Source organism: Boleophthalmus pectinirostris, unplaced genomic scaffold, assembly GCF_026225935.1.
Source record: "Boleophthalmus pectinirostris isolate CB_2022bp ecotype Guang Dong unplaced genomic scaffold, ASM2622593v1 HiC_scaffold_23, whole genome shotgun sequence".
NCBI lineage: Eukaryota > Metazoa > Chordata > Actinopteri > Gobiiformes > Gobiidae > Boleophthalmus > Boleophthalmus pectinirostris.
The window spans coordinates 17,890,652-17,917,474 of NW_026571207.1; the positions used below are offsets into that span (position 1 = coordinate 17,890,652).

Consider the following 26,823-nt stretch of genomic DNA (forward strand, 5'->3'; position numbering starts at 1 on the left):
AATCAGGAGAGACAAGAGCCGTGTTAAAGAGAGGCAGAGAAAAAAGCGTGGAGTGATTTATGAAGTGCGGTGGCCTTTTTTTCAATTCCTCTCCTTCCTTTGACTTAGAGCCTCTTGGTAGAGCTTTAACAGGCTTGGCATTGACACTGAATGCTTCTGGCAGCACCACTGAATCCCAGGTCACATACATTCACATACGCTAACATCCAGAACAGGTGCTAAATATCAATTAGGACTGCCTTCTCTTCCTGTGTGCCATTCAGTCACTGGCACACCCTAAAAAGGAGGAGATGGAGAGGGTCTCAGGTAACATAGGGCTCTCTGGTGTCTCAAATATATGCAGTGTGGAATGGCGTGTCTGTGATTGGTCATGAATGTCCGCTCTGCCGTGGAAATCTTGCAAACTAAATACTTTGATATTCTTTCCTGATTTGAAGCAGACCCCAATCGCTTTCAGGGCCTCATAGTTCAAATACAGTAAAGTATTTGTGTGGAGTGTGAATGTTCTCCAAACAAAAAAAATACTTGATTTAACAAATAGACTTCTCATACCTGTAAAGAAATATGAACTCTGGAGGGGAGCTTCACACTTGGCAACTCCACATACGCATCTCTTCCAAGGAAATGAACGGTGGCCATCTTGTCGCATTTATTGCCATAGAAACCCGGCATGCAGCGGCAGACGGGTTCCTCAGCAACCACCAGGCACTGGGCTCCGTTTTGGCAATCTGACTGGTCACATGGGCTGGTCTGAAGCAAGATCATTGGTGGAGGGTTCTCGCAGAACAGCCCACTGTGATGGGAGATTCAACAGAACATTAGTTATTCATAGGACTTCAATGAGGCAGTTTGTCGTGCCTGTACAATTTCATACAAGTTGTTACACACTTGCTTCTTTGAAATTGAAGTAAACTAATGGGATTTTCCTTCTGAAAATCTCAATCTTTTCTCATTGTTTTTAATCTTGTGTGTCCCTTGTGAAGAATCTGTTTCTTTCTTGCCAACAGTCTCGGCTATAATTAACCACATGGAGCTACATCTGCTGGTTGAGCACACACACATCACACACACATACACTGGCATTGGGTCTAGACAGTCAAGTGTCCGATTATGAAGAACCATCTGTATCTCCTCCCAGCCCAGCCCCAAGTGTGTGAGAATGCTCCAGGGTGAAGTACCTGAAACCCTCTTTGCAGATGCAGGTATAACCATTCACTGCATCCACACACTCTGCTCCGTGCTGACACTTGTTCTCCAGGCAGTCGTTATAGTCCTGCTCACAGTGATGGCCAATGTAACCGGGCAAACACTCACACCTGAAATCACATGAAAACATTACCACAGAGTCAAAGGCTCACCTGCTATTGTGTGCTGTTTATATCTCCCATTACTTCTTGCCTTGTCCAATCTATGGCTAAAGATTTACTGTTGTGTCAGGTCAAAGGATAACCTAAGGGTAATCTCTCACCTGTAACTGCGGCCGACCTGGATGCACTTGGAGTCATGCTGACAGGGATCAAATCCTGGCAGGCAATGGTCCACCACTTCTTCACAAAGATCACCTGGTAAAAACATGATTGTTGCTTAAATATTAGTTAATCGCTATGAAGCAATGGCTTTGCACCGGGTAAGGTGAGAACAGCAGTAGTGGTTGTTCAGCTGATGTCTAGTCGGTCTACCCTGGCATCTTGTCATTTCCTTGGCTGGCTGTGCCCAGATATATGGAGACGTTGTGAGTTCTCTACTGTATATCTTGCAGTTGGTCATGTACAGGAAGGAGGGACCGGCCCAGGTCAAAGACATTTCCATTGTTTTGGTTTTTTTTTGCGTCAAATCTAATCTTCAGTTACTGTCCACCTAGCCATCTTCAGCAGTGTCCCATAAGATGTTTTTGTACAAAGAAATTCACTTCCCTTGGATGCTCATTCAAGCTTTGGCTATAGTCTATGCTATTTTCACTGCAGTACACTAGTATGCAACCTGTAACCTACATCTCTAAAAAATGGACATCATAAGATAAATTCCAAATTTTCCTTTACTAAAGTAATTGTATAAGCACATATTGTGCCACATTATGCAAAACTTACATAGAACAATAAGACATTGCAATTGAGTTAATTTTTTTTTATATGTATAAACAACAATTCATAGTCTCTTCTTTTCACATTTACAATGAATCATGACTGTAAACAGTGGATCTTAACATTTTGGAGATTATGCCTGGCTGTAACAATCTCAGATGTTTTTTGTCAGATATGTTTGGGGGAAATGACTTTCACAGTAGACAAAGTGACCTTTTTTAATTAAAGAAGCATAAGCTCATTTCCTAAACATCATCCTTTGATTCTGGAACATGGTTATAGTGGAGAAAGTCTATATATGTCTTTTTTTAAAAGTCCTGTGACCTTAAATTTTGTTGCTGAGTGAGGGAAAGTCAGGTGACTGGTGAAGGACTGTCCTCTTTATGTGACACCTGATGATTATGGTTTACTGGGCCGAGTGGAGCCGGAGGACCAGCTGGATGTGGTCAGGTACCTGGCAACGCGAAAGCCTCTCTTTGCCAAATACGATAATGACATGGTGTGTGCATTGACTGAGGTCCAGTGTCAAAGGGTAACAGCTGTGCTATAAAAGGACGCTGACACAGATCAAAAATAAGCTCAGGTCTCAAGTCAGCATTTTGGTCTTCAGGGATGTGAATCACTCCAATTTAAATATTTACAGATTTTACTACAGATTTAACTAACCTTATTTGGACTTGAATTGGTTAGTTTGCTGCTTTATTAAAAACAGAGAAATTGTATTTATTTTAAGGAGATCCAGAACCAGTAACTTGAACCATATCAAGTCAATAAATGAATTACTGAAAGCATAAGATACAGTGCCTCAGTGCATACATTGTGTTTGTCCCTCAATAGATAATAAGAACTGAGCCAAGCTGGCCAATATGGCTTTACCAAATCAGATGCCCCTTCTCAGAATTTTAGGTATTTTATCTCTAAACACCAAATAATTTAGATTTTATATGATTTTTTCTATCCACCCTGTACTTCTGCTTTCCTCTCCATGTTTATTTTTCCCATTTCTTGCAGAGCACACTCTTTCCCATCTCTCCCTTCTCCTTTCTTGTGTGATGCCTCCTTGAGGAGCAGTTTCAGGTCAGCACAGAGAGCCTGTCTTTTACTAACTCACCATCCAGCAAAGTGGAAAATATGACTGTGTGTGCTGTTGGGACTCTGTGACCCTGTCAACTGGGCAGGGGCAAACACGTACAGTTTTAGGGCTTGACTACTGGAAGTTTAACGGTGCCTTTGTGCGTTCAGGATGGGCAGCTGTACCTGTGTAGTTGGGTGGACATAGGCAGGTGTAGTTGTTGACTCCATCAATGCAGGTGGAGTTGTTTTCACAGTCATTGTCTTCACAGTCGTCTGGGTTTATCTCACATCGCTGGCCTTCGAATCCCGGCAGGCACACGCAGCTACACACAAAATGCTCATTATTAGATGGTCGCAGAGATTTCCCTCTCTCCAGCTGCAAGAAGTGGAAATAAAATCAATCGCTCTATCAATCAGCCGCTCGTGTCTGCTTAGATTTCCCCTGTAAGAGCCTCAAATACAACAGATTGCCCCGTGCTTTCTCCCTCCACTGGAGCCAAAGCACATCTATATTTAGCTGTCCAACAAAGAGGGACCGTTCCATGTCACATTTTATTGCTCAAATGAAATTTTAACATGGCTGCTCACAGTGTAAACTACAGCTCGACTATGTTCCACTTTGAAATCCTATGACAGTGATTTCTGTTAGAAATTAATTAAATCAATGAAAAATCTAAAAGACAAATCACAGAAGTTGAAACACGTCCACATACATCAAATTTATGTAGAAGATGGTTTATTCTTACTAATTAATAATAAAATATTTAACTGACACTGCCAATACTTTAGTGAATCAGAAAAATACCAAGATTTGACTTGTATTCTCTTAACATACATAGCCAGTGTTGCTCTTCTTTAACATTTAACTATGCTGAAAAAAAAACAAAGCAAGCTAACCTAAGACCTCAAAGATGCTGGCGCAGTTGGACATCACCCACATTTGGCACTCAGAATGAATTATTGAAGCCTTCTCTTCCTCCTAATTTCTAACCATCTTGCTCCCTTGTTTTATTCATTCTCATCAAGTCTTTTCTTTGTTGAATTAGGCTTTTTATCTTTTTATGTTTTCTTCCATATAATGTATCTCAACCCAGCTGTTTATTCTATACTGTTTTGTTACCACTTTTACTGCAAATACTGCAAGGTCATTCCTGCACCTTTTTTGCAGGAAAACACTTTAATCCAACACAATATTTGTTACTTTTGTTAAGGTCTGTTGTGTGGGCTATTGATTTGTTCCGGGCTTTTTCTTTCTTTTAGTTTTATTTTTCAACTCATCTAATCAAACTTTTCCTTCACTTATCTCAGCAGTGCTGGCTTCCCACGCTGCACAGCCTATTTTCTGATTACAACTGGAAATACTAGGTGTAATGTAAGATGCTTTCAAAGAGCTGAATGCCAAAATGTGTATAAGGAAGAGCTGACCTTATAGAGTAAATATATCACGCAAAATTGACTTGTGGTTTTAACCATTTATAATACTGTATCTTCATCAAAAACATGGAGTTGTCTTTGGCTTCATTTGCACATGTTTAGTCTTGCTCTTTAGTCTTTTTTTTTCTCTATAGTCTGTAGACAGCAACAAATTTATTCTGCATAGAAAATGTACCATTAGCAACCTTTGTATGTGTATGACCTAAAAGTGTTTTTTTTTTCATGTTCAAAATATAACAGAAACGCTTAAATAACTTAAGAGTTATTGCAATCAAATTACAACATAAAATATATATATAACCTTGAGACCAAACTTCAAATTAAAATTGCCAATAGATTATAAATGATTGGGTCAAAGATCATTGGCCACCAATCAAATTCATGTTCTGACATTTAAACATATACTTTGACAAATGGCTCTCCTCTCTGAGTGGGGCTAATTGGACAGGCCCATCTGATTATGTCCCATGTTAAAATGTCAAAGGAGCATGGTCTGTCTCCTCCTCTGCGTCTCAGCGAGGGCATGGGGATTTACCTGTGTTGGTATTAACATTAAGGGACAATGTGTAAAGGGTAAAAAGAGCCCTAATAGCATTACCACGCACAAGTTAAAGGCCAGACACATATCAAGGGAATTCAAAGAGCAAAGGCCTTGTTAAGGGACAAATCTGCTGAATATATTCTGGACAATCGATTCAATCGTACTGCTTGTATATCATGATCTTTAGACAAGGAGGATCATAGACAGTGGGTGAAAGGCTTGTCCCAGGTTAGTAAATATCAATGAAAGTGTTCAGACTGTGAGGTCATATGCCCCTTAGTTCAAAAGGAATTGCCCTTTGTCAATCTGGAGAAATATGGGCAATTGAAATGTATTTTCAAAAGCGTCATACATTCATGCCCAGGCTTTTTCTGGTTAATTAATTCTTTGCATTTGACCCATCCTTCATTTCTACTGGAGCAGCGAGACACTGCAGTACAGCACTTGCAATAACTCAAGGCCAAAGATTTGTGTCAACAAAAAAATATATTGTCATCATTGTCTCAATTTTCAGACTGCATCTCTAGAGGGAATTGAATACTATGTGAAGTAAAAGCATTGGATTCCTGTAAACAAATGTAACATGGGGAGTTTTTCTTGGTAAATAAACCTGAAGGGAAAGGTCAGGTACATGTGGTTTGTGCTGCGGTTACAGCAACATAATTAGCACTTAAAATGCTAATGGGTTCCTGTTCGATACTATTAAATAAAGCCCTACTTCTAAACAGAATTGAATTGTCATTCCGTGACTCCAAATGTTCTGATTTATAGTCATTTCTCAATATTTGTAAAGCATGCAATGACCATCTCTATTAACAGGTAAGTTCAAAGAGGTCGGAGCTTTAAAACACAGACCAAATGGGGATTCCTTGGCCGTTTCCCGACATGCACACAAGATGGAAAAAGCATCAACACGTCAGTCAGTTGTTATCTGGTCTAATGCATTGTCCAGTTAAACAGCACGAGCCAAGTTAAAGGGTTTTCAAGGATTGTGCTCATATTACTTCATATTTTCTTATGTGTCTAAACTAAGATTAGGATAATATCTGGTGATTGGCAGAGCCCATGTTACCTGAAGTGGTCTTCTATTCCTGGCTCGATGTGGCAGGTTCCTCCGTTAGCGCAGGGAAAGCTAACACAGGCGTTGATGGGAATTTCACAGTTTTGACCCTGGGGCAGTGCAAGCAACACAAGGCAGTTAATATCTGAATAGATTTTTAAACACAACCCAAACAAATTATCCCTTAATTTCACGTCGGGTCCTATTTGTCTAAGATGAGCTGCTATCATTTCAGGGAACAGCTAGTATGTTAATGTGGCAGATGAGAAAAACACAAAAAACACTATTAACACAGCAGGTGGGCTCTCTTCATTTTTGACACTCACAGTTGGCTATTGTTGATTGTCATTTTAAAGGACAATTCTCAGATCTTTGTTCTATACATTCAGCTTACTCTTGATCTCAAAACTATTACCATAAAGAGCAGGTATCTGTATTTTAGTGGTACACACACTGCATAAGGCCCATTAACCTTTCAATCCAGCAATTATAGGCATGGGTATTGACACTGCTGCAGAGATATATTGTACTAGACATCAGACCCATAAATTATTATTGACATAGTAATTTGCCAACTAAATACTTGTTTAACATTACAATATTAACAATTTACTCACTCATATCAAACTGTCCAGTCTATAGTTAAATACTTCTACACTTGCACTCGTAACTATACATATCAAGCCCCTATGCAAATGCGTGCCCCTTGGGTAGTAGATTTGCATGTTTCCTAATGCAAGGGTCTGGACAATTATTACACCCACTGTTGTTTGATGGGTCAATACCCCCAGAGCAGCCAGCTGTGGTCATCATTTCTCTATTGACGAACAGGTAGATACATTATGCATGCGAGCTATGCGACTAAGCCTGATAATACTGCTAATACCACGGGCTTATGCAGCAAGGCTATCCATCTCCCGTATCTCTGCACACACAGCCAATTTCATGGGTCCAGGAGCAAAGTTACATCTTTTTGTGGTTACTGGATTCATATCAATTACAGTGTGTGTGTCTGCCAGAATAATGGACAACTGAATAAAAAACTGTTGAACTTTATAAGAATGTGATTATGACAAAGAGAGCAGTTAACTTCATAAAAGTAAGCAAATTCATTAAATGTGTCCAGTGCTGAGTTACAGAATCTCCAAAACTACTGTATTAGAATAAAATGCAAACTTTTGTTTATTGCCCTGAAGTTGCAAACATTTAACCTATTGTCAGGATTACCTTATAAAAATTTTAAAAAAGCAAAACTACCCCAAATGTTGTATTTCCCAGAAGAAATAAAGGTTTTTAGATTTCTGAGAACATTCAGTTCCAGAAAGGCTTTCGCTGTTATTTCCAGCAGTGGGCTCACCTTAAACCCATAGGGACAGGTGCAGTGGTACACTCCAGCAGCATCAGAGACACACGTCCCATTGTTCTGGCAGGGAGAAGCCAGGCAGGGTGCACACTTGGACATCAGGCTAATGTCAGCTGGACCTGAGGCACAAAGAGAAGAAACATGGTGTTACAACAGCAAGAAGGGAGGAGGAAAACAAAAATATGTGCTCAAGCTGGATCTTTTTTCAGTGCACTCAAAGATATCACTGTGTTTTTAGCCAGAACCTTGTCTTGAAGTACAAGCTAAAAATGACACAATCAGCACTCAACAAGGACACTACGGTTATGACGTGTAAATTGTTTTTTCTTTGCACTACCACAACTCTTTGTGTGATACATGAATCACATAAAGAGCCAATGAAAGAGACATCTTTCATTGACTTGTTTACAGTTTAAGTTACATTGCCAAAGCTGCACTAGTAATTATATTGTAATTTTGTAAAATGTTTTAATTAAAAAAAAACCTTCTTGGTGGTTTGGTGGTAACCTAATTTCCTATAAACCTCATTACCATGAACTTAATATTCTTTGTGGACATCTGCACTGCAGCTAGCTGAACTAAAAGCCACTAATTCACTAAAGGGACAGAACTGACAACTCTTTGCAGCCACTTATTCCAGTTTTAAATACAATGCTGTGTGATTGTCGGCCTTAATCCAGGGATTAATGCTCACCGAGATAATGGAAAATAGGTCGATGTACTAACAAGAAGAGAGGAGCTCTGAGCTGCATGACAATGAGGCTATTTACCTTTGCACTGGAACCTGTTCAGTGGCGTGGTGAGCAGCAACCTGTCAGCCATGTCAGGAGGTCCAGTGCAGCGCGCAATGCCTAGAAACAACAGAACAGATAAATAACACAACAGGTGTGGTATACAGTCTTGGAGGGACATTAACATTCCTACCAGGCTCCTTAAAGCCAGCCTTAACCCACTGAGAGAGCCATCGCAGATCACAGTTGCAATACAAGGGATTGGCTCCAAGAGCACTAAAGGAAAAAATAAATAAATAAATAAATACAATTGTAACAGAGTTGTGTTGACCATATAAAACATAACCGCATAATGTGAAAACGACTGTGAACTGCTTACAGGTGGGACAGCGATGTAAGGTGGTTGAAAGCTCCTTCTGGTATAGTTGAAAGGTCGTTACCATGGAGGGTTCTGTAATCAAACCAAACAAGGCCAGTGTAAATGCATACACACCAAACAGTATTATGTCCTGAGTGATATGTTAGCTTTGAGTGCCTTAAAGGTGGAAAAGCGTATAATAAAAATGTGCCCATTTACCATTAATTTTAAGATAATAATTCATGCTACTGACATGTTACAGAACACGGAACAGAGAGCATAAAAAGACTTGTTATGGTGGTCTTGTACAGCAGTTCACAGAGACTTGCTGCATGCTAAATTATTCAAATTATTTGTGTTTCCTCAGCCACAGACATGCCATCATCAGCCTCTTCTATAATGGAAAATGAATAAAATATGTATGAAGGAATAACACAAAATAAACAGAAAGCTTATTCTCATATTCTCAATAAAGGCCTCTGCTGGTCTCTGTGTAGAATATAAAGTGTCTCCTATGGTCACCAGGAGTGTGTGTAACAGTAGAGTGGTGGTGTGTTTGGAGTTGTGTGCCTTTTGGCTGTTGTGCTCTTTATGAGTTGGTGTGCACCGTCCCGGAGGACTCTCTGAGGCGTGTGCACGTATCCTTTCTGTCTGGCCATTTAAGTGTGTCGCCTGCTGGATATAAGTTCACATTCCATTAGAGTGAAAGGCAGTGGCAGGGGACAGCTATCAAGCCAACCTCTATTGGAAACCTGTTTGCCAGTCTGGGTCAGAGTCCAAGCTGCAATTATTTTTGAGCCTCTTGTTTATGTGCTGTCCTTCTCATCTGCTCCAGTCTATACTATTATACTCTACATGCATTATTCTGTGTTTGTGCAACTATTTATTTGGTGGTATAACAGTCCCAACAGCAGTAGCCCAGAGGGGATTGTGAGTAATGAGGAAGTGACAGTGATGGCTGACTGGCAACTGGTTGCTACGTGGGGGCAGAGAGGGACCAGTCCCTATGGAAACATCAAGTAAAATGAAAGTAAAAAAGCAGCAAAATATAAAACCGGATCTCAAAAGTTCTGCAAGGTTAATGCACCATAAGAGACACAATCTGATAGTTATTAAGTGTTTTGGGGTTTATGTAAAAATAGGGTTTGCAGACAACAGGAGGCCACTGAGACTTTTTGGCACATGAACCTGTGAGTAAACAGTCCTACATGTTCACATGGGTATGTTTTATCAGCTTTGGAAATTATAAGCTTTCATTTTTCTCAATAATAGTTAATCACATATTGGTTATAGAGGTGGACAGTGATCAGTTCTCAGATTTTTGATCACTTGCCCATGTGAAAATAAGCTAAGCTCTTCTTATGTTATGGTATGGGACTTTAATGCTCTTAAAAACGCTAAATCTCTAGCACTGCCACAAACACGGTCAATTTCGAATTCTCCTTATTGAGAAATAGATAAATGGCCAGCTATATTGTGCACCTTGTGTGTGTATGTGTGTGCTTGTGTGTGTATTTGTGTGTGTGGGTTTGGAAGACAGAGGGTGGACAAGCAGATGGATGACAGAGAGAAACTAAGGCTGAAGGTCGATTCATCAAACACCACATTGGACCGAGGAGGGAGAGGAGGGGGTGCATGGGGAGACAATGTAACGGAGGAGTGGACAGGAGCAGCCACAGCATGCGGATATAAAAACAGGGGTATACGGCATACTATATTTGGGGTGGTTGTATATTGGTGACCATAAGGTGTAATTCAACTTTGATTTAGTTGACTACATTAGCTCACACAAGGCTAAATTTAAACAGGTTGCATTAATATCAGAAGGAGGACAGGGACCTATATAATTCTGTTTTTGAAATATCCAAACCTATGACCCACAAATGTTGATTATCATTATTTGTTAGGGTTTGGTTCCACAAATCAAAATCTCCTGACTTTAAGTTTTTAGATAGTTTTTATGCTGACAGGGAAGATGTTTCTGCAGAAATGTCTGATGTTGTTTCATGTAGATATGTCCAGTAATTACAGAGATATTATCCATAAAGCAGGTCAACAATCTGCAATCTGACAGTTAAACAGCAAATTCCACAACTGAATTCTGACCTGTGCCCTCGGTCCATTTTAAATTATAGGGATTCTCGTCATGTTGTCCCACAATCTATTAACTGCTGTTTGAAAACATTATTAACTTTTTCATTTATTTATAATAATCTGTATATATATATATATATATATATATATATATATATATATATATATATATATATATATATATATATATATATATATATATATATATATATATATATATATATATAAGCAATAAATTTGATAAATATGCATTACTCACAGAAGACGTAGAGATTTGAGTCCGTCAAAAGCATGAACTGGGATGCATCGAATCTGGTTGTAACTCAGGATGCTGGAAGACAGGAAACACACAAGGTCAGAACTGGCAGTTATTATTTATTTATAAACAATATTAAACAGCACAACATCTTCCATATAAAATATAACAGAGGTACTGGGACAAAGGCAGTGCAAGAAGGATGAGGTGACACTGCAGTTTTCGATCAGCAGTAACTCTAGCAAAATCTGTAGCCACAGGTTAGAGACAGGAGAATTACCGAGCAGGCAAATCTCAAATGTCAGGGTAGGAAGTACTACACATAAAAATGCCCCCAGCAAATCTGAGGCATCTAAGATACGAAAGTCACACATCATTATAGCATGCAGTCCACCTTATCAAAAATAACTGGAAAAACATACAATTTTCTGTCAGTAAAAACAGATTTTTTTTTCACTGACTAAGCAAAATTAAGTCTTATTCAGGAAATCAATATTTAATTCAATTTTCATTTATTTGAAGAAGAAAAAAAATGAACAGAAATCACTCAGGTAAGAAAAAAAATCTTTTGCCCTTTTGTCTAATCCAAGAGTGTATCTAAATCGGAGACAATAGCAGCTGTAGTAGTAAGTGCAAGCGCATTGTACTCACAGTGTGGCAAGCTGACTCATATTGCTGAAGGTGTATGGGGCTAACATGCTGATGCTGTTGTTACTCAGGTCCCTGTCAAAACACAGCTGTCAGAAATACACACACACTGTATTTATGCCACATTTTAGTATTATAAAAGTGGCTCATACACCAATAGCAGCTGTTTGAGAGATGATAACTCCTTGGGCACAGATGTCAGCATATTGCCCTCCAGATAACTGAAAAAGAAGATACAAAATTATGTGTTCATTTCATTCTGCTTGTACTATGATAATGCTATGAATACCTCAGATCTATCTTAACAGTTTTGAGCCTGCGTGGAGGAAACCTTGACAATGATGAGACACTTTCACTTAAATTCTGTTCAGTAGAGCCACCTTACTTCCTTACATCACAGAATTATTTACTTCACCTTTTTAATACTGTACAACATTAATGGATTTTTCACTCACCTTCATCCAATGATACCTCATATATTTACTTCAATAATTCAAAAATTATGGACATTTTTCCCACATAATTAATCAGTCAACAAATCCAGATGATCTATGATGACCAAGGATGTATATGCCCTTTCAATCATTTGTTTTTAATGAAGTGTCTACTCAAAGTGCAGCTATAACTAAAAAACTGGCCTACCAATCACTCCACGCCATCATACTCAGAAACACCCATCTTTTTGGTCCCCCGGCCTGCACTTGAGCCTCTTTTCTCTCGGGTCATAAGTAGGTCATGCATCAGTATGATTGAGTGTCTTCTTCAAGCTGATCAATACCTAATCACTGCTATTGACCCTGCTCCGACCTAACTACACAGCGGCCCATTTCACAGCTCCAGGGCTTCAATGGGAGGAATAATTCACCTTTGCTTCTAACTACACCTCTACACTTGCTTTATCTAAATGATGGCATGCAATCATACTCAAGTCGATTTTGGCATTTACAATAACTTTGCTTGGCATTTGCAATGTGTTAAAGGTACTCTTCTTCAAAATGTCTTCATCTGTTCTTTAAAAAAAAACAATGACTTGAATTAGACTGCGAATCATCAATTTCCTCCATCTTATTACATGCTTTTTCCAAGAGTTCACTGTGTTGCTATTACTTACTGAAAAATCATTGGTGCCTTGGTACAATAGAGTAAAATAGAAAACTGGCTGGTGCTCACTTTTATATAAATGCCAATGAGCTCTTTTGCCCTTAAATACATCGACTTAGTGTTTTGTAACCCCAAAAATCTTTATTGTATATTACTTAGATACTGTTCTTACATATATAAATAATAATATACATAGAATAAGTTTGAATACCATTGCGGACTACCCCTACATCGCCTCTCAAAGTTGATGGCAAACTGCTGCATCAGTATTGCAGTACTGTTATACGCTCCTGTGGTTATGACTTTGCGTCTCAGCATTTTTGCAAACAATAAGCATGAACCACATCCATTCTGTATCCAACATTCCCAGGTACTGTTGACCAAGTATCTACTTCAAAGAGGCAATAACTGTGACATATGCATGCTGAAAACTCACAGTTCGGTGGTGTCCTTGGGAATGCCCTTGGGTAGAGAGTGCAGCCCTCTGTTGCTACAGCGCACCACGCCATCTGAGCACGTGCAGGCGTCCGGACAACCAGCTATGGGGAGGCAGCCATTATCCTCTGTACCTGGGGAGACACAAGAGGCAGTGCAGGATATTAGCAACAAACCATAGCTAAAAGAAAAGACAGGGATTAGGGTTAAGGTTTTATATTTTTACCAAATCAAGTGGAAAGATACAAGCAAAGCCAAGACTGGAGTTAAAGACACATTAGGAGAGAAGGACACCCAGAAAGATGCAATTTAAAGATAGATGAGGACTTGACATGTGGCGCTGGGGTAACTCTATCTAACTCTCCACTCAGCATTTTTGGAGTGCTTTATAATCCATATGAAATGACTAGAGACTGTTAAAATCAGCGACTCTTGTGTGTTCGAACATCTGGCTCTATGCATGTAAGGGAGGTCACAGAGATATTAAAAACCTCAGATGACTTGAGAAATCCCGTACAGATGTGAAAACGAGGATGCTGCAAAAAGTCATGTAATGTAAGGTCATATACTGTCTAAATCAAAGTCATAAAATAGCTATTTAAATAAACCATTTCGTGACAAGGAACCTCCAAGTAATTGTAACTGTTTACAGATAAGAATGATCACTCAATACACTATTGTTTTTGGCTCTTAAAGCTGCTCATTTCCGTGACACACAAACAATTGAGTGATTTTTATCTAGCACTGCAGTGTGTAAATAGTTGAAATAGTCCCAAATGTAAAACAAGCTGAGGTAAAACCATAATGAAGGATAATGAAGCCCGGGACTCTTTGCCAATCACAACAGTACAGAACATTTCTGTTTATGTGGGTGTACAGATTTGTGTATCAAAGTAAGTCATATTTGTTTATATATAATCTATGCTTGGTCAGATAAAAGGTCAAGAGAAATCAACATTATCGTTTTTCAGACTACATTTTCATGGATTTTCTGATGTCTATGGCTAACAAAAATTTGTGATCACTCTTGAAAATGGTGTGGCAGGGGGAATCAGAGATGTACGTTAGGCCTATACATGCTGCAATAACAGCTGGAATATCAATAAATATAAATATAAAAACTGTATATAATGCAATAATTGTTACATAATCTGGTTTAGTATTTGCTTTGAAGCAGACCTAATAAGATTTTCAGTGCGTTTAACCATGTTATAGTTGCCGAAGTTGTATTTTAAGTGATTTGTGCATGTTTAATCATTTATTTTTTAGAACGCCATTTTCTGAGCAACTCAGGTTTTTACTGCCACCGGTTTACACCTACCTTGGTACAAATGAAAAAAAAATCAGCAACTTGCAAACTCAATCTGCAGCTATCCATTAGAGATGCAAACTACTTTTTGTCCCGTTGTTGTGATGACATTTACTTTACGACAACATCACCTTCTACTGGACACTGCAGTTTTGTAACACAGACGTCAACAGACATGTTTCCTTTATGAAGTTCTTTTAGATGAATATTGCAATTAAAACATTGAATAGAACATAACATAATGATCCACGAGTGTCATAGATTACAGCAGACACAAACATATTATGTAACATTGCTATGTCATTAAAAAAAGAACAAGAAATGAAGTGAAATTGTAAATAAATATATATCAGATAATTACAAATGGAAATTGCTCACCATATTCATTTGTATAATATTGTAGATATATGATTACCTTGTATAATTTTGGATTAATTGTAGACTGAGTGGGAAAAAAATCTAATTTTAGAAAGAAAAACTTGTGTATTCACGGTAAGGCAGATTATCAAATTTCAAACAAAAATTCTATCCCTGAGTACTGGCTCTGATAAAAACGAACAATTTGCCTGATAGGGATCAAGCTATTTGAATTGTGCTGAGTTTAAGAGCAGTTTGTGTGACATTGTGTGTGCAAGATGCATTAGTGAATATTAAGATCCGATACCATCTTTTCTTGCTTGAGCCAACCCGCTAACTACTTTCCAAACTCATTTTCACTAAATGGTTGCAGCACGGCTACAGGAAATTAGAAAAGTGTAATGAATTCAAAGCGAGTCTGAGGGGAGAGGGAACAAAGAGGCTTACAGATATGGAGGGAAAAAAAGATACGTTGAGACAAAACTACTGCGTCTACTACAAACTACAAAATGATAAATATAGAACCGTTAGTGACAATTCACAACACAATATTATATCTTTTGAATGAGGAAAGTCCTCAAAATGTTGCATACTTAATACTACTTCTACTACTACAAATAGATGGCAGCTACACAAGGGCATGCAAAAAGTTTCAAGTGTTTACAGTTTTACCATCACATGTGAAGTCTGGCGTGGCCACATCTTGAATGGGGATCTCCTTGAGGAATGCAGGTTTTTGACAGCGAGGATTTCCACTCACTACTCTGGTTTTCTTCAGCCACTGCCCTAGCCATGCCAAATGACAGTCGCACACGTAAGGGTTGGACAGGAGGTTACTGTCAAAGGAAGAAAAACAAAAATGAATAACTTAATGCCAAACGCACAATGATTTTTCCCAAGGCAACCAAGACAAAAATAGGCCACTCAAAAGAACTGCTTTTATATGATAATAGATCAGCTAGTATGAATATTTATTGGGAAAACTGGGTACACTTGGGACTAGTTCTATACAATGGTGAGTGCACTGCATTTAAATAAATCAGATTGGAAGACAATGTTAGAAGAGGTCAGCGAGAAGAGGAACAAAAAAAGGCACAGAAGAAAGGTTAGCATTTTATTTGGCTTGCCCACAAAAGTGAATAGAAGAAAAGGTTATCAGTGTTATTCATTTATTTCGAAAATTTGAAATGTCTGAATGTAAAACGAAGAAGAACAAGGCACCTGATTTAGGGGTGGGCGATTTTCTTGGAGCCATATCATGATTTCAGTTTTATCACAATTCATGTACGTTGTATTTTTCTATTGCCTAGGAAAAAAAACACATCTGCTTCTTTATTCACACTTAGCTGTGAATCCTGCTAGCACTCACTCAGAGCCTTACAGAGGTTAACAAGTGGGTGGCTGTGTTTGAGCAAATGGCTGCAATAAATATAGAAATGATAAATGCATATATGACCAAAATACCAGATTGTCACAGGGATAAGATCACATTTAAATTTTTATCCCCATATCCCTCAGTTAAATGTTTTGGACTTTTTTATCCCCTCGTCTAAACCATAAAACTTGTATATGCACTGTACATTAGTGCACTTCATATTAAAACTGCTTAAAGATAAGGATGAGTTATTTTCTAATTTCCTTGTAATGAATTGACCTCCCTGCATGGCAACCAGGCTTAAGCCAAATCCTTTCCTTCCTCTTCATCGACTTTAATCTCTTAATTAAATGACCAAACTCTATTGGGAACCCATGTATTATAGGAGGTAGATATTACAGACGAGAGAAACACAATGTTGAATCTACAGAGGGGATGTTAGATGAATACTAATATACCACAATGACAGGGATGAAGGATCTACATCTTATCGCTCTATTCTTGTATCCATAATCACTGACAGGACCACTGAGCAAAACTATGTAATGTCACAATGCACAATGTGTCCTATCTGCTGGTACTCCTCGTCTCAAAACGATACAACAAAAACTTGAAATGAAAATGACATGTACACAGTGGGGCATAGTGAAAAACACGAGGCAGAAGAGAACAAAGAAGAACAAAGATGTCAAGCTCCTACAGCAAGTGGTGAGTTCAGCAGTTACAGAACAGAAACAAATGTATCAACACAACAGGAATAATGGGCCAAGAAGCAGGGACAGCAACAGTAGACTAGCAATGTACCAGGTATAACTCTATGGAATTATGTTGCATATATAAAGACACTATGCACTTAAGAGTCGTGACAGAAGTACATTACATTACAATATATCATATCTTTATTTCCAGGACAGAAAAGTAGAAATAGATGTTGTGAAGTTTTATATTTGAAAGGTTTGTTCATTGTAGCCTGCAAACATTGGTTCTTGTTCCTTAAAGGTGCACTATGTGACTTTTATTTTGGGGTGTCATCCATCTGCTAGTCTCCATTAAAATGTTAAACGTATCACGTTTCCATTAATTCCAGTACAGGCATGTCTTTTGTCTTTTGACCTGTCACTTATCTTGTCTGCATGGAGATAAACACGCTTAATGTCATGCCGTGGAACATTCAAGGCAGACATCTCTATGGAGACAAGCAAGTGGCTTAACAATAAAATAATTTTTAATTATTAATATCTGTAATGTATTTTGTTATTTTGCCCAGGCATTTTTAGATAATTGGATTCAACTAAACTGAAAGTTGTTTGGTGAGTTTTGGTTTGTTATAACTTTGCGCATCCTCTGTGTGAAAACAAATAACTACAAAAACACAAACAACATACTTCAAAGTCCCTGCCCTGCTCCACAACTAAATAGGCTGTGTACATGTCCTGGTCACAGCAGGTGTGAGCATCAACAGGAAGCTCCAATCAAAGACTGCAGATGCTACGCCTGCCTGATTTGTGTGTGTGTGAGGCTTTGCAGATGCTGAGATATATATAGCTCTGATAACAAATGTCCTGGGATCCGGACCAATCTAGTCGATAATGATGGAGAGCATCTGTGAGGAGAACACTATCCACAGTGCAACATGTGAGCGAGTGTGTGTCTGTGTGGGTGGGTGCGTGCCAGATAACTTCCACAGCAGGGCCTCGACTTTGAAAAATTAGGGGATAGCGAATGAAGGATGGGGAGGTCTGTTGCTGATATGAATGGGATAAACACAACAAAACAGGTAGAAAATGTGGCTGAACTCACATTGTGGAGAGGGAGTGAAGGGTGGAGAAGGCTCCTGGGGCAATGCTGGAGATTCGGTTGTCGTACAGAGACAGAAGACGCACAGAGCTCAGACCAGTGAACGTGCTGTTGTCGATGCAGCTGATTTGATTGCTACGCAGCATCCTGTGACAAATCCAATTACATATCTATTAGAAAATTCATGACTCAAATCAACACAATACACAAACAAACAACATTGTACGAATTATGTTCTAAACTATACAGAATATATACATAATTTTTATGCATTGCATGGAAAATAACAAAACATATAAAACAATAAGATAAAAACTGCTTTCTTAAACCTGGGCTGTAATCTGTAATGCAATACAGTAGCTTCTGACCTACATCATCTGGGAACAGACTAACTTAGTTAGTTAGCACTGGAAATCTCTGGGACAAGCTAACCTAGTTAGCAAGGCTATTACTGGAGCAGGGAGCCCTTTAACATAATACAGAGACTGTCCTGATGCCATTACCGAGTCATTAGCCGGCATATATAAACATGATAGCATTTAGCTTGTCATTACTGAGGATAAACAGGCAACATTAGCTGCAGATTTGGTACAATGGCACAAGCTCTAACTGGATATTAGCCTTTTTATGATGGCTAGTCTGACCAGAGGGGTAACTATATGTATCCCCAGCTTAACCTTTAACTGTATAAGTCAAATAAAATTATATATAGAAAGTTCTGTTATGATCATGTTTACAAGAGACCCACAGTGTTTTGAGGCCAATGAGTCCTCTGAACATGCGTCCCTGAAGCCCAGTCAGTTTGTTCCCGGTCAGCAGCAGCTCCAGAACTCCACCTGCTCCATCAAATGCTCCCTCACGGATATCCCTCAGCTTATTGTTGCTCAGGTTACTACAAAAAAAAACAAAAAAACAAAAAACAAGACATGGTTGTTATATTAGGATTAGAACAGATTTATATCACCATCAACAATTAATACAACTAAATTGCCAATTTGTACATTTTGATATTGACATTAGCAAATTTCACCAGACACAAGTAAAATTAAGACTAGCAGATGCAAGGATGTGGTGCAGGAAGATAGGGGGGTAGAATTGCAAAGAGGAACTAGCAGAGAGAAAGCATTGAGAGGAGCGAAATGGAAATGAGTGCTAGCCAATCTATACCGTCAGTGACACTGCTAGATGGTTAGCAATTTCCTCTCCAATAAATCAAGCACAAGTCTCTGCTGTGTCTTTCTCTATCTGGCAGTGACACACACACACACACACACATATGCACTCACCTAGAGGAGGCTGCTGATAAGGCCTGACTGTAAATCTCAACTGAAGGCCCATCTTCCATTTACAATGAATATGCACTTCCGCTGTATCCACTTTGCACCTGCCTCCACCCTCGCTGCCTATCGCCCTTTCAATTTATTTCTACATTCTAATAACTTTTCTCCTATTCTTCAATCTTCAACAAATTTAAATTTTCCTTAGAGTCAACCGTGATCAGAGGTCAGATTGTATCTCTCCATATCAGACAGAAATCAAATGAGCTTAAAATTCAGAAAAGGTTTCACAAGCATGTAAAAAAAAAAAAAAAATTAAATATATAATATATATATATATATATATATATATATATATATATATTCATCTAATGTTAGTCTATATTGGTGGTAAAATCAGAAAAGGTTTCACAAGCATGTAAAAAAAAAAAAAAATTATATATATATATATATATATATATATATATATATTCATCTAATGTTAGTCTATATTGGTGCGTCCGCTACCTGGGATATTATTTGCCTGGAATGTTCCACAGTATGGCTTTAGACTTATCTAGTGTATTCAATTTTCCACTGTGCCGTTTTTTGACAACATTTTAACCAGCTTTCTTGTTCTTCCAGTTCTTCTTGCTTTAAAGAAATACTTACATCTTTCTCAAGTTTGGCAGCTTCTTGAATGTTCCTGTCGCCTCCAGAACAGCAATCTCATTGTCGTTTAACCGCCTACAGAGAGAGAAATGGAGAAAATCAGAATCGCTCCATCACATACACACATTTAGGCTGAACTCAAAACATGGCGGCACTGTGGGTGAGGTAAAGCGGCCTTTAGTGGTTGCACTAAAACAAAGACTAAAACACATAAAGGAGGAGGGAGAGATATCGAAGACAAGAGAAACAATGAATCTTTTCAATGCACTCATCAATACACAAACTGCCCCGAGCCAAGGGAAAACAGTCTGGGAGATAGGAGCTCGACATCTGCTTTATTGAGGTAATTTGTACTAAAGGGTGCACCTAAAAGAGTGCACTTTGGGTGTTTGTGTGATGGAGATAAAAAGTGAAGGGAGATAGTGAAAGTTTAGCTGTAGGGACACTTTTTTGATGAGATACAGGTGGACAGATCACAGCCGATAAAGTCAATCTGGGACAATGTTCTATAGAGAACATTCCACTACTCCACAATATTAGGTTATATACATAAAAAATGCAGCCATCAAATATAACGGTGCAGATCCTTATTTGTTGGTTAATATTTATGTTGAATATATATACACTGAAATGTCATAGATTTGCATCATAACAGTTTTTTGAGAATAGCCATGTTTGCATAACGAATTATTATTCTTAAATGCAATTGACTATCTCTTAGTATACTTATATACACACACACACACACACACACACAAGCCTGTAGCTGTGCCCCAGTCCTTGCTGATTTCCCCTGATAAGGCAGGTTACATAGGGCACACAAGGATGACTGAGTGTGTGGCCTTCAAGAAACCCCATTGGCTGTTCTTGAAGAAAAATCGTCAACAAAAACCTGCTGCTGAAAATAGTCGAAACTTGATGTGCCCTCTAACCAGGCGTAAAGGACGAAGCCGAGATTTTTGCTTGACACAATGCACCCTGGGAGTGGATGCAGGGAAAATGCAAGAGAGAATTTTGGATGCAAAAGCAACAATCCAGGCTGAAAGTGAGGCTAAATGGTGTATGCACAACTGACATTAGTACTTATCTAATGTGGCAGCCAGGGTTGAACTCACCATTACACTACTAATGCCTATAAGTAATTCACTGACAACTACTTAGCCGCTCCATGCTGCAGTGATCCTCTATTGTACAGCTGCACAAGCCTGGTTTTGTTATAGACTGGCTTACATATTTTCTGAAAACATAAACTTATAGTGCATCAAAAATGTTCCACAATTCCCTTACCATATTATTTTACCAACAGCTCAAGCAAAACATCACGTTTAATTCATGAATCAAGAAAACCAATAACAGGCACAGATTTTTCATTCAATATATTACCAAAAGGCAGAGGCTACAACAACAAGTGAGCATTTTGTTCCCTAATATGTTGGACAAAGAAAATCAAAAACTAGTTTCAGGTCTTCTGCTGTCACAAAATAATTTTATCCAATGCTGCTGTTTGCAAAAATATGCTAGCACTGATTGTATCAAATTTTCATGTCTAATATTGCCTGTGAATAAAAGACAGGAATTTAGGTTGATTAGTGAAACATCATCTTGAAATCCTTTATCTATCACCACCTTCTACACACTAATGTTGTTTCCAATCCAACATGCATACAGATGTGTTAAACTATTCGCATCAGGAGATTATGTTGTTTCTATATTGTGTTATCATCTGCAATGCTCTTTCCATATTCAGGTGGTTAAATGCCTGATGCGCTGGACTGTTCAGTATTCTAGTGTGGGAACCTCCTCCAGACACGATGATGACTCCATGGGGACTAGGCTTAGATAGAAATGGCTGCTGAGACACATTTAGCTGGAGGAGCTCAGAATGAAAAGTGACAAGCATGATGCCACTCTAAAGACCAGTGCACAGACACATTCAGACATGTCTGCAATGTGACTGTGGACTCTCCCCACACAATCTGCAAAGCTCAAGAAGAATTGTCCACATTTTGACAAGGACAGGGCTCTGTTAGATGTAAAAAAATAAATAAATAAAATCTTTGATTGAATGTTCTTTTCCGTAGTGTGGATTCCCAGAAATAAGTGGCCCTGTAAATTGTAATTTGTTCCATCAATTGTTCCTATTTCAATAAGTGAGTTTTTATTAGAAATGCCCCTGCAATCTCTAAAGTTGACTCAGTGGTAGTGCGTGGTATTTGTAAAGCTGCAGTCAGCGGATGAACTTAAAAGCATGACTGCCTCGAAAAACAAGTGCCTATAGCAAAGTACAAGTTCTACCAGCTGTGTGTGACTTACAGGTCGGTGGTATGTTCCGGTATATGAGGGGGGATGCGGGTCAGTTTGAGGTTAGAGCAGTCCACCACAGTGCCCTCACAGCGACACTTTTCAGGACACACCAAATCCTGGAAGCACTCTCCACTCAGACGGCTGCGGTAGTCCTCCTGACCTGCAGAGCACAAAAGCCATATGGTACAATTATTTGTTTTAAAGACTCCCAGAAAACACATTTCTATAAACATATTATTGCTGTTGTATACACGAACAATTAAATCCAAAATTGAAACTTTATATCATATAGTATGACTATTAGAGCTAAGTGCCTGTAAAGCCTTGCTATGTCACTGTTTATTAATGGATAGAGAAGGAATGATGCAACCAGATGTTGAGAGGTGACTATGTGCGTGTAATGAGGCAAATAGCAGGTACCTGATTGAGTGGCAATGCCTTCATGGCCCTGCCATCAGTATAACTAATGCTGAAATCATACTTGAGCATTGTCCGTCAGACACTGTACAAAAATATACAGCTCCAAGTGTTCCAGGTCTGTGATTAGCTAGGAAATGCAGGTGGGCGTGTGCTGGGCGGTCCCTGGCGCTTGACGGAACCATGTGAGGTCACAGTAGGCGGGGCCACATGGTTAGATCAAGCACAAGAGACAGCTGCACAGAGAAGGTAGGTCCACACAGGAAGAAGGCGGGGCAAATCAGTGAGCTGAGCCAATCAGCAGTCAGTCAGGGGGCAGGGTCCATCCATACAGGTGAGCAGAGACAACAGATCCACACAGGAAGAACTGCCCACCAACATATGTCCAGACATGTCCAGAGAGGAAGAGGAGGTGCAAGGCATGGTACGGCAAAGAGGAAGGGTCCAAGCAAAGAACACAGCCAAAACTTGTCTCTGTGTTTAATCATATTAATTTCAGTGTATCTGTTTGGCAAATAATATTTCTCTTTGTTTTCCTCTCCTGCATTATTGACCAATTAGCAACAATGATTACACTAATTAAGCTAATGCATGTGTATTATTGAACAAAACATGTGTCTGGAAGCATTTTTATTGAGCAATATAAAACCCATTTGAAAACAAAAGGTATGGGAGAAACACTGAGGCTAGGGAGTGTATGTATTCATATAGATCTATCCACTCACACAAGTGGGCGATCACAGCCTGCACTGCTCCCCGGCGAGGTACTTATTGTGCTGTGTCAGTGAAGTGAATGGGCCTGTAGTGTAATTAGTGAGACCCGCAGCTCGTATCAAAGAAAATAACAGTGATTCTATTCTACCACAGAGATAGGCTGTGGAGCTTTGTGTATGCTGGCCTCGCACTTCTAATATAGGGACTAAATGGAGTTGTATGTAGTAGTGATATTGTTATTAATATTATGCAAAATTTTGTTATAATGCTGTTATCTCATCAGAAACATACCAAGAGTTGTGTTTTGTTTCATTCACACATGTTTTGAGTAATCTTTTATTATTAGTCTCTCTACATCTACAAAGCAACAAAATGCTCTGTATGATGTCATGAAGCGGTAGTTTTCAAATTAACAGCTACCTTTTACCTTTTGTTAAGTAGACTGTCAATTGTCCAAATGATTCTAGTCAAAGAACACACCCAGTGGAGGACATTATCACATGACATCAGACGGTGGAGTGTTTTAAACTAAATATGCAGGGTTTGTTTGTGTGTTAAACCTGTGCACAACTCCAGGTATGTTTTTGATGAGGAAACATTATAACATACATCAGAAAATGGTGTAATATAGGCCCTTTAACCCAGCCAGTGCCTATTGTTTCTTTAGTAACACGTAGATATATGGGAACAAGCTAGCTACGGTCTTAGAATTACCTGTGCATCTGAACTTCTTGCCTTTGACCTGGCTGATGCGTTTGTTGGCCAGTCTTCGGGGATGGCTACAACGTGCCCCACTCGTCTCTATTGGGTTGTCAAAGAGGTAATCAGCCAGCCACTTCAGGTGACAGTCACACATGAACGGATTCTGTGCCAGGTGACTGCAAGACAAGACAAAGGAACAGAACAATTAAAAAACAATTAGGAACACAATGTCTTGTCACATCAACTAGTGCTGCACAATCTGTTTTAAAATGCCACTTTTAGTGCTATTTAATGGAGATCTGTTAGTATTCTGATCTTGTATGTAGGCACAGGGACAGGGTGAGGCTAGTATAAACATATTTTGCAACCACAGATTTCCTTATAGATTGCATATCCTTCTTTAGTTTATACTCTTAAATCCAAATTCATAAAGAAAATAATGCTCTAAAGAGGTCAAAACAGGAAATACATAAAAAAAAACGAACATGCCAAACATGTTATCATAACTATTCAAATTGACTGTGTATCGCTCAATCTTTTCTTTTGTCATCACTGAACAAAATTGGCAAACACGTAAAATAATCCTAGTGCCAACTTGAAACACAACAAACTGCAGTGTCATGAATATACAGGTAGATTATACATACAGAGTCTTGATGGCGCGCAGTGGGGCGAACAGTCCTTTGCTGATGGTTTGCAGCTTGTTGTCATAGAGAGACAGCAGATTGAGGTTCTGGAGGTCTTGGAAGGTGTTGACCCGCAGGCAGTTTATTTTGTTTGCATTCAACAACCTGAAACACATCCATATGAATAACTGAATTATTATTCTGCTCTTACATACAAAATGCATAAGGAATAAAGTTGTAAAAATACACCAAGGCAATTCAATATATTTCCTTCTCTTCATTTATTATAATTTTGGTTGTGACATATTCTGATCCCAGACCCTATATTATTCTGGTGAAACTGTAAATACCTGCTATTGGGTGAAATTGAAATATCGTGCTTTACTTTGGGTGCTGAGAGAGAATATAGGAATGTTGTAGATGGATGGAATAATAGAGTGAGACACCAAGAGGACAGGTGAAGATTTAATTTGGACTGATACGTTTTAGTGGAATGGGCTGGCGGCCAGAATGGAGGAGGGAAATGAGAAATGTGATAGAGGGATTAGGTAAATGACAGGGAGAGGGCAATGTATCTGCACTTTGTTAGCTGTTGCACCAAAGAGTCCATGGCTTTACTGCAAACTAAATACTTTTTTGTTTTTGTTTGGTTTTTAGTAGAACTTAACATCAGATGGCACTTGAGAAGGTCTTGCATGTTTGAAGCCACAAACACTTGCACTATGATGACCAATAGAAATACATTTTTATTATTATACATATTTTTAAACTGTATTAAACAAGGAGGTCCCATTGAGATTCAAAATTTGTACTTTTTCATACTGCTGATGAAATGACATTGGATTTCCATGCTTTTTGGGGACATTAGATTGAATGCTGACTAGTCCGAACCCTTAATCATAGTTGCTACTTACCTAACCTCCTAGTCAAAACCAGAACCTATTTAACCCATATCACATCATGGGGAAATGATATTTGTCCCCATAACAGGACATGTGTTGAGAGTGGGTATAGTGGGTATACAGATTTTCGTCCCAACAGTGTGATAAATACCTGCCAATCTCCACACACACACACGCACACACACACACATGCACACAGGTACGTCAACCAGACACACATCCAGCTCTGCGCCACATTCACGCCTCATTAGTCTGCTCACAGGGGGAACTAATTACTTCAAACTGCATCACTAAAAACAAAGCAGTGCAAACAATATAATAAAGAGCGGCCTGGTAGCTATACAAAGCAATAAACACATCTTCGCCCATGACAGCTGATGTCCTGCATGATTTACTGCTCAAAGACAATAGGCTTTTCAATTATTACACTGTGGTTGAACGCAATTGGCTATGAATACCTGACAGCAATGTAGGGGTGGAATATTCATCATCATAATAATAAATGCTTTTCAAAGAAGAAACAAAGACATGTATCTGTAGGACTTTTTGGAATTAAATAAACCTTGAACAAATTAAAGGATAATTTTCATTAAAGGATTTCATTGTATCGCTATACAGTGCTTCTTAGTTTAATGCAACCCTATGGTCATATACACATACTTTTCCATCCCACACTTCCTACTGAACCAACCTCAGTTAAGCTCTACATAGGTGACAGGTGAATGTAACCAATAACAAAAAAGTGTGGACTCTCAGGAATCCCTTGAGACATGCAGACAATCATAAATATTACTTTTATCAAAATTATTATGTCCAGACTAGTATAGTGTGGCGCATGTACTTTGATGCACTTGCCTTGAAACATTACATTGTATCATGTCAGAAAATATCAATCTGAATGCATAAAATAGTATGTAAATGTGCATACATTTAAAAGGGGAAAATAATGATGTCATTTCAGACATTAAACCATATTTTACACCTCCCTTCCTATGCATGCTGCTTTGACTTTGTTCCTTATCACACACGGGCTGTCTTTCTCCTCACTATCCATCTATCTGTTTAACCCCCGCCTACGCTGCTGCCCCCTCCCAGTGTGGGACTACCCAGCGTGCATCCTAATGACCCGCCTCTGCCTGCTGTAAAAGGTGTTTGGTGTAAGATCCACTCATCCTCATTCTCTTTGGCTCACTTCCCTTTACGATGGAAAAACCTG

At 38.8% G+C, this 26,823-nt stretch overlaps 1 protein-coding gene across 1 annotated transcript in view; it reads right to left on the reverse strand.

Annotated features, from left to right (window-relative positions):
• slit3 (slit homolog 3 (Drosophila)) overlaps window positions 1-26,823 on the reverse strand; it is a 189,925-nt gene that overhangs the window by 10,491 nt on the left and 152,611 nt on the right. Inside the window, exons 13-32 of the mRNA XM_020923596.2 lie at window positions 24,727-24,870; window positions 24,092-24,255; window positions 22,256-22,406; window positions 19,943-20,017; window positions 18,763-18,906; window positions 18,018-18,161; window positions 15,515-15,678; window positions 13,178-13,310; window positions 11,793-11,861; window positions 11,644-11,715; window positions 10,996-11,067; window positions 8,664-8,735; window positions 8,478-8,560; window positions 8,324-8,404; window positions 7,548-7,672; window positions 6,203-6,300; window positions 3,339-3,478; window positions 1,469-1,562; window positions 1,179-1,316; window positions 553-793 (exon numbers count right to left, since the gene is read on the reverse strand). Of these exons, the coding sequence (XP_020779255.1) occupies window positions 553-793; window positions 1,179-1,316; window positions 1,469-1,562; window positions 3,339-3,478; window positions 6,203-6,300; window positions 7,548-7,672; window positions 8,324-8,404; window positions 8,478-8,560; window positions 8,664-8,735; window positions 10,996-11,067; window positions 11,644-11,715; window positions 11,793-11,861; window positions 13,178-13,310; window positions 15,515-15,678; window positions 18,018-18,161; window positions 18,763-18,906; window positions 19,943-20,017; window positions 22,256-22,406; window positions 24,092-24,255; window positions 24,727-24,870 (2,404 nt within the window). The remainder of the gene's footprint in view (window positions 1-552; window positions 794-1,178; window positions 1,317-1,468; window positions 1,563-3,338; window positions 3,479-6,202; window positions 6,301-7,547; window positions 7,673-8,323; window positions 8,405-8,477; window positions 8,561-8,663; window positions 8,736-10,995; window positions 11,068-11,643; window positions 11,716-11,792; window positions 11,862-13,177; window positions 13,311-15,514; window positions 15,679-18,017; window positions 18,162-18,762; window positions 18,907-19,942; window positions 20,018-22,255; window positions 22,407-24,091; window positions 24,256-24,726; window positions 24,871-26,823) is intronic.